At 37.7% G+C, this 8,284-nt stretch overlaps 1 protein-coding gene across 2 annotated transcripts in view; it reads left to right on the forward strand.

The window, feature by feature from the left end:
• Positions 1-7,524, forward strand: part of FAM204A (family with sequence similarity 204 member A) — a 29,757-nt gene extending 22,233 nt beyond the window's left edge. For both annotated transcript variants that reach the window (XM_019725258.3, XM_019725259.3), the window contains exons 7-8: positions 6,304-6,410; positions 6,674-7,524. In XM_019725258.3, coding sequence (XP_019580817.3) covers positions 6,304-6,410; positions 6,674-6,725 — 159 coding nt within the window. In that variant the 3' untranslated portion in view covers positions 6,726-7,524. The remainder of the gene's footprint in view (positions 1-6,303; positions 6,411-6,673) is intronic.
• The last annotated feature ends 760 nt before the right edge of the window (positions 7,525-8,284 follow it).

An 8,284-nucleotide genomic window follows, 5' to 3' on the forward strand; every position in this document is an offset into this window, starting at 1 on the left:
GGGGGGGAGAGAAGCCCTGGCTCAGTAGGCTTTTGCTAGTCAGCAGCGTGGTCGGCTACCTGGGGAAGTTGGGTACACACTGCCACGCGAGGGGTGCGTGGGTCTGTTAAGGGTCATCTAGAACTGACTCACTTTCATTAACTGGTCATTTCTCAGTGACTTTTTAATTTCAATGTTCCTCTGTGTATTATTTTGTAATCTGTGCATAGTCGGAGGTGGGGGGTGCTTTTTTAAATGGTGATTTTAATTCTTTGAAGCCTTGTTCTCCTTAGTTCTTAGAAGTCATTCCGTTATTTCATATAGATGAACAGTTAGCACAATGTATGGAAGATAAGCTCTGCCTGTCGGGTAAGGGAAGGCCTCATCAAATTCCTTTGCAGCGAGGTTCCAGATACGTACATTCCCATAAAAAATTGTGTGCAGCCTTGAAGTGGGAGCATTTAAACATGAGAAAAATAAAAATGATACTGAGTGATGGATTTTTCTCTCAGATTTTTAGGTGTGCTTACTAGATCTCATTTCATTGAGGGTGTTTTCTTTTAACCTTTGGGCTATGAGTGGATGATCACCTAGAACGGTGTTCCTTATGCTCTCTTTTAATTATGTTTATCTGTGCTTTTAACAAACCTTAAAAAAAGATTTCAGATGTTACAAGTCTAATTAAAGAGACAGACAAAGCACAGTTTATACTGTAGATTTTTTCTGCAGTTCAATTAATCAGCATGTTTTCTCTTTTAATTAAAACCATTTTAGTAAATTAAAGCCCACAGCAAAACACATATATAATTTGTTTGTAATTAGCTCTTAATTGGTGGTAGTTGAAGCTTAGCACCCTTGGTTTCTTTCTTCATGATTGCCATTTTATTAGCAGCCAGTCATTAATTAATCTTTTTCTAATTAGCTTATAAAACTGTTGATGGCACATTATTGTAAATGTGATTTTAAGTTCAAAGCTTGTTAATAAGCTTTCTTACTTAGAAGAACAGAGATAAAGAAATTGCTGAAAACAGTACTACAGTTCTTTAAAAAAAACACTGTCTTTCTTATGGGGACTGTGTAAAGCATCTAACAGCTTATGGTTAGTGTTTTAATGCTTTTTTTCCGTTATGAATGGAAAAAGTTGCTTGAATATAAATGTCTGGATCCAGGGATAATTTCAACAGTATAACATCTATTCTCCTTCCTTTGGAATACTGTAATCTACATATAATTTGAAGCCTTGATAGTCATCATTAAAATAGGTGTTATATAAACTATTGCACTATGAAATCAAAGTTGATTATATTGAATCAAAGTACATCTTCTCACACCTCATAGACCAAATACATTTTTTAAATAAATTGCAAGGTGAATCATACATACATATGCTATATACATGTATGATATTTGTGTATAAGTAGATCTTTATGTGTTTTAAAAACAGGATTTATTTGGTTATACTTTGAAATAAAAACCATTTCGGTTTAACTGATATGAAGTTGTAAGTATAAAAATAAATAACAGGTGTTTGTTTAGTTGTACATACACATAGATATAGGTAGTACACATACATGGAAACCTGTGCATGCACATTGTATGCTATTTTCCTGTAATAGAGAGAAAATGATTTAAAGTCAGAGTTCAAGGGACTGGCTGTGACATAGCTTATTTGCTGTTATCAGAGCTCAGCATCTCAGGTATGACCATGGAGAGAAAGGAACCAGTCCAAATGTAGATATCCCAAATTTACCAAAGCACATACCATATTAAATTGTGGTTTGAGTGAAACACATTAGCCATGCCATAGGCTTTATTGAAATAAACTACCAATTTTATAAAACTCTTCAACTGCGTGGTGTTCTGAGCTGTTTATCAATGTTAGTGTAAAGTTTTGAAAGTTATAAAAAATAAAGCATTATCAGTCATTGGAAGTGCTTTTTTTTTTCTTATTTGCTTTTTGAACTTTGCATGTTATTTCAACTTTGGCTATTTCTTTGCTTGTTTTTCAGAAGGCATTTTATGATGCCATGGAAGAGACACTAGAAAGGGATAGCTGACAAGGAAAAAATTAAAAATTGGATAAAAAGTAAATGAATAATGTCATATTACCAAAAAGATGAGAGGCTAATTTGTGCCGACTTTTTGCTAATTTTGTTCAAGCCTCAAAATGAGGAGCTGTCACCCGTTCTGTGTAGCACTGATGACAGTGCCAATGATCCATGAAATAAGCTGCCGCTGGCTTTGTTCTGATAAGAATGAACAAATCTGCACCATGTTCGGCTCCCAGAATCTCATTTTCATACTTGCATGCAGGCTAAAAGAAATAAGCTGTTTGCAGGCTTGATTAATCAGACATTGGAGGGGTTTTTGTCTCTTTGATCTCTTTCGTCTCCTAGGTAACTTGCTTGACATTAATGTTGAGCTTGAGTAAAGACAATCAGGAATTGTCGACCAAACTGATATAAAAATTAAAGACCTTAACACTTTAAGCACTCCAGTAATGGTTCCGCTTTACTTCAGAAAACATCTGTTTTCATTTAATTAAAGAACAAAAGAGAATGGCATAAATATTTTTCATAGAGACCTATTATTCCATAAAAAGTTAAAGTATGATAATTGGTATTTTTAAATAAGTGCCTTGAAAGTATTCAAAAGGGAGGAAAACTTCATAAATCTGTTACAAGCTAGTAATTTTGAGGTGAGTAAAATATTTTATGAAATGGATAAGAAGTTTACAGTTGGGCTAGATTAAGCTCTTTGAATCAGATGCTTCAAAATCATTATCAGCAAACTTTAGAATGGCAAGGCTTAGCAAGAAAAACTAACTTGATTTTGCAAGTTTGTCTTTTAAAAATCTCTACTATATTACAAGATGTGCCATTATATCTATTTTACAACCCAGTATGATTTACACATGCTAAACCTGTAAAATTGAAAGGAATTAAAAAAATGTCGCCAAGCGTTTGCTTGAGGTTATGCAGACGCTTTTACAAACCTTCCAAGTGGCTGTAAAGATGAACGCCTCCAGGGTCCAGCCAGGGCCCTGCTTTTCCAACCAGCTAAAGCCCTTATCTTAAATCCAAGCAAAGTACCATTAATCTTTCTGAAAGACCTTTTATGGCTTTTAATATATCCCAAATTAGAACATTTTACACCCTTGGTTCCTGAAATATGGTGATAAAAAGCCTTTAGAGCTTAATTTTCCTTACCGCTTGCTCTGACCAATTTGCAGTTCTCTGTGATAATGTTTAGACACCTTAATTAAAATGCAGCAAAATATTGGATGTTCTATATGGAAAATGCTGATACTTTGGCTACACATACAGGAAATTCTGTATATATTTTTAGTCATTTAAAAGAATTTCTTCCCACATTGTGTTGCTGTAGTTATCTGATGACCCGAAACAGTTTTTTAATATAAAAGCCATTGACCAAGCTTTTGTGATGTTTACTTGGGCATGAAGATGCATTTTTCTTTTTACAGAAGTGAAGGGGGTTCCTTTTGGCTTATATTATTTGTTTGTAATACTGAAACATAGCAGGATATTCTTTTATCTTCTGGAACTCAGGTTAGTCATCTTGCCTGGGAAAATGTGTTTCAACTATCTCTTCCATAGAAGATCTTATTATCCTTTCACATTTCCTAATATTTCTACTTTTTAATTCTCCACAGGAATAAGTGAAACATTTATTTTAAGTATATGAAGGACACAAAATTGATAGGACTTTTCATCATCATTACAAGCTTAAAAGATTCTTTCTGTAAAATACATAGGTGAGACTTGTTTAACGTTTATCAGTTGATGACCATTCAATTTCACCTAACCCAAGGCAAAATACGCATAGAAAATACACTTTTTACATGAATGGGTCTGTTTGAAAGTGTTGTCTATGTACCCAGTTATTATACGTATTTAGTCCACAAAATGATGGAGCCCTCTCATGTCAATGCGTGTTTCTACACTATAATAAATTATTTTTAACAAGTTTATTTTATGTCTTATGGAACATACGCTCTAACTCTTTACTGGGATGCTAATTGTGCTGGATTTGGCCTTAACATTGCTAGAAAACTAAAAGCTTCTGCATTCTTAGAGCACATGACCTTGTTGGGATAAAGAGCCCATTTAAATTAAGCGACCATGTGCCCAGATACAGTGAGATGCTCTTGGGCTTGTCCATCCCGAATCCAGAAAACCCATCTTGGGAAATTTCAACAAGATAAAAATGTAAGATACATCTGAATTTACAACAGTTTGAGAAAATAACTTTGTCACATGGTTAATGGTACCTGGCAGCTATGTTTCGGGTCATTTTTGTTTTAGACCCAAATTAGCTGGAGTGGATCTTGTGTTGGAGAGTTGACTTGGCAAAATGTGCATTTGATATATGATATACAGGAATATCGTTAAGTAGAAAAAGACAGAATTCTGTGTTTTACCTTTTGGAAGTGGGGACAGGGAAGTGACTCTTCTACACAAATATGGAGAGACGCAGAGTACATCTTAATTAAACCCAGGCAGCAAGCCGCGTTTTGTACAGCAGACAGTTTGTTAGGTGCTGTCATTGTCTCCTGGTAAGTACCCCACAGCACCCCATGTCCCCAGCCTCCTTGCGGTTAGGTGGAACCGTGTGAGAACTTGTGATTAGAGGGCTGTCAGCGGAAATGCTGTGTGTCACTGTTGGACTGAAGCATTAGGAGCCAGGGTGAGACCCTCCCGCTGTCTCTCCTGCCACAGCGGACTTGGAAACCACATGTTGAGATGCTGGTGCCGTAAGGTGGAGGAGAGCCCTGCCAATCCACAGCTGACTTGAAGTGAAACGGGAAATAAAAGTTCAGCCAACGAGATTGGGGATGTGTTTGATGCTGCCGTTTTGACGAGACTCACCTGACAGGTGCTGACCTGATAGTTTTTCCGTGACTAGGAAGTCCATCGCAGTGATAAATTACACCACAGCGTCCTTCTAGAGTTAATTTTCTCTTTGGATGATGATACTATTGCCCTTTGAGCCCTAGCCTTTTTCAAGTTGACTTAGAGGAACTTTCATGAGATAAAGAGCTGGAAATGAAGAGCATCGAGAGACCAAGGCCGGCCTGGGTAAGATGTCACTGGCCGCCTCTTCCCGCCAGCCCCACGATTTGAAAATGAGCCCTTTTGTCCGGTGCTCTATCTCCAGTGCCTAGAACAGCGCCTGGCAAAGGATGCATTTGTGCCCTTACAGGATTTGTTGAATGACTGTTATCCTCGTGAAAAAAGATGTGATGGTCACAGCGGTAGTGCTGCTGATACTGGTTTGGGTTTGGAGAGGACCCTGAAGCTGGTCTGCTTTCTCAAGTCACCGCTGAGCTTCCTTCACCAGCTGTCCTGTCGCTGTGATCAGTTCAGCAAGCACCCTGTTGGACTGTCACCTGGCTTCTTAGTAAATACTTTTGAACCACCCGTATAGATGCACCTTTCTAAAATCAGAGCCCACTGAAAGCAGATCACCTCCCTGTCTTCTAGAAGACACTTGCCGAGGAACAGCCCTGCAGAGTGTGGTAACTGCAGGTTACAGCGTGGAGGTTCATGGGCTGCAGGGATAGAGACAAAGACTTGTAGGTGGAGTTAGACAAGACTTTGGGAGTGGGAGACGAGGAGGCTTTGTTTTGATTGGACCTGATAGGACTGGCAGATGGGTGTAAGGAGCATGGACAGAGGGGCCAGCTGAGGGAAGACCCAGGTACGTTGGTCCTGGGGCCAGCCTCTTTACCTCTTAGCACCCCCGGTATTGTTTTGTTTTGTTTTGTTTTTTTATCAGTGAATTAAAAGCTCTTGCCCATCATACAAAGTGCATTTATGAAGTAGTAATTAGCTTTTCCATGTTTTATTAATCACATCTCTTACTGCCAATCAGAGCTTTTGATCAGCATGAGATAACTGGTGTGACCATACTGAGTTGCTGTAATTCTAGCCCAGAGCAAAGAAACTTGATGTCTCTGTCAGTCTGTGCAGTCTTATCGGGAAATTCCTGTTAGGCCCACTGAAATGCTGAAATGGCCTGCAGATCTCTATCAAACCTTTGTGGACCCTGGAGGGGCGCAGTTTGGGAAGGATTTCTTTTCCTCCAGGAGACTGGTACAACGAGGGCAAAGGCCCTGTGGGAGGTAAGGGAAATTCGGACCAATCTCCGTGTTCACTATACTTGGGTTGTTCGAGGGGCCTGAGCGTAAGGATTTCTCATTTCTAGACATAGCTTTCTTACCCACAAGTTCTCAAGTGTTTGTGTTCTTATGTTAGCTGGAATTTTATTTTCACTTTGTTTTTTCTACTTTCGAATTCTTAGCTTGGTGTAAAAATTGCCAAAGCGATTGCCTGCCACAACTTTGTAAAAGCCAAAAAGGAAGCTGAAAATTCACAGGTTGCTCGAAAAAAGAAGAAACTTGCATGGGGGTATGTTTAAAACTTTTCGTAGTGATTCTACTAACTTCATAGAAATTGCAGAAATCCTGTGACAGTTTGTGAATCCCGCTTGTGTGAATTGTTATTCATTTGTATCTGTGCTGAATGCTTATCAGATGATAAATGAGACTTGTTTTCATCCTGTTTGATCTTTTAATCAATGGAGTATGTGAAAAAATTTTAAGTCGTTTTTACTGTGGCACTTAGTAAAGTATTGTAGAAATAAGTTGAGATTTTTATGTTCTTCGTTTTAGATTTGAAGCAAAGAAGAGATGGGAAACCAAAAGCAACATGGGATATATGTAACTTGCCAGAGTTCTTCAAGACATTGTATCTTTACTTGAGCTTTTCCTTGAGTCTTCAATTGCTCAATTTACTGAAAAGGTTTTCCTGCTTATGTTAAATAATATTTCAGGAAATTGATAGAAGTAGAAAAAAGAAGCATAAAATTTGGGACTTGATTATCAAATAAATCTTTTCAAGCTTTTTCTAACGAGTTCATCCTATTGAAGTGAATGAAATTGAGTGTTCTGTTGTTTGTACAAGGAATCTAAGCATACGTACAGGGGAAAAAAGATAGACGTTTATTTATTTATTTATGTAGACCTACAGTATAAAATCAATTTTACTTTTCATCCATTCGGTGTAGCATAGCCAATGAGCGCCTTGTACTTTCTTATCTGTACTCAGTGTAACTGCACTTATCCTGGAATTGTGTTTTTAAGATTGGCATTTGTTTATAATGGATTAGTCATAAGTGCAAGAAAATTTCAATTGATAGTATCTTTACAAATGAGTTTATCTTACTGTTATAAAAGTAATTGTTGGTTCTTTATTGGATGCAGTAGAGTTGATACCTCACAGTCACATAATAAAAGCAGTTGATTAATTTTTGTGTACCTTCCGATAAAATATTGTAATTTTTAGAAAGCACAGAATGTAGTATTTGGAGGGTGATTTAAATTCAGCTCTGCCTGGAAATGCCTTCTAAATGTTTCTCTCAGCCATGTAATTCTTTAAATTATGAGATGATTCTTAGAAGAGCAAGTGGTGTAATTATATTAGAATGTTACAACTCAAGACAATATAACTTTGAACCTTCTAAGAGTGTGGTTTGATTGTTTTTACTCCACTTCCCCATTACTCCTTAAAGATGGAGTGAATTAAGGAGCATAAAAAGAGGACTGGTGCCGTGGGGAGTAGTTTTCATTAAGTGTATGTGTCCGAACTAGAAGGGGCTTTGGGAAATCGTATAACCAGCTGGTCAGAGGACCACGGCTGGAGGCTTTCATTTTTCAGCCTTTGGTAATTTGGCGCCTCCCTACCTGGTGCTCAGTAGAGGTAAAGAACTACTTCCGTGGTTTTCATCAGTTCGCCTTCCTTCGTCAACCTTCCTGACAGGTCTTCTAGCTGCCTGGTGGGGACTTCTGTTGGGTTGATAATACCAATTCAGGAAAATAGAAAACGTGTCATTATAATTCTATTATTATTTTGTTATTTTTAGATTTACAGTAGTAACAAAATTTTACTAATCTGTAGTGGCATATTTCATGTTTTATCTATGTTCTGAAGTAAGTGAATAAGTTGCTATTTAAGAGAACAAAAATCATATCTTATTTTCACTTCACTGAGAAAAGCCAGTCTAGAGAAAGCAAGATTTTAGGAGATTGTTAATCTACTATGGAATTCATCATGAAAAGGTGTCCACACCAAATATCGAAAAAGCTTCTATTAGGTTGGTGCAAAAGTAATTTCGGTTTAGGGCAGCCAGTGTCTCAGCTGGTTAGAGCACGAGCGCTGGATAACAGGGTTGCTGGTTCGATTCCCACATGGGCCAGTGAGCTGTGCCCTCCCTCCACTACTAG

Source organism: Rhinolophus sinicus, chromosome 15 (assembly GCF_057876585.1).
Source record: "Rhinolophus sinicus isolate RSI-liver-muscle chromosome 15, RSI-T2T, whole genome shotgun sequence".
NCBI classification, from domain to species: Eukaryota; Metazoa; Chordata; class Mammalia; order Chiroptera; family Rhinolophidae; genus Rhinolophus; species Rhinolophus sinicus.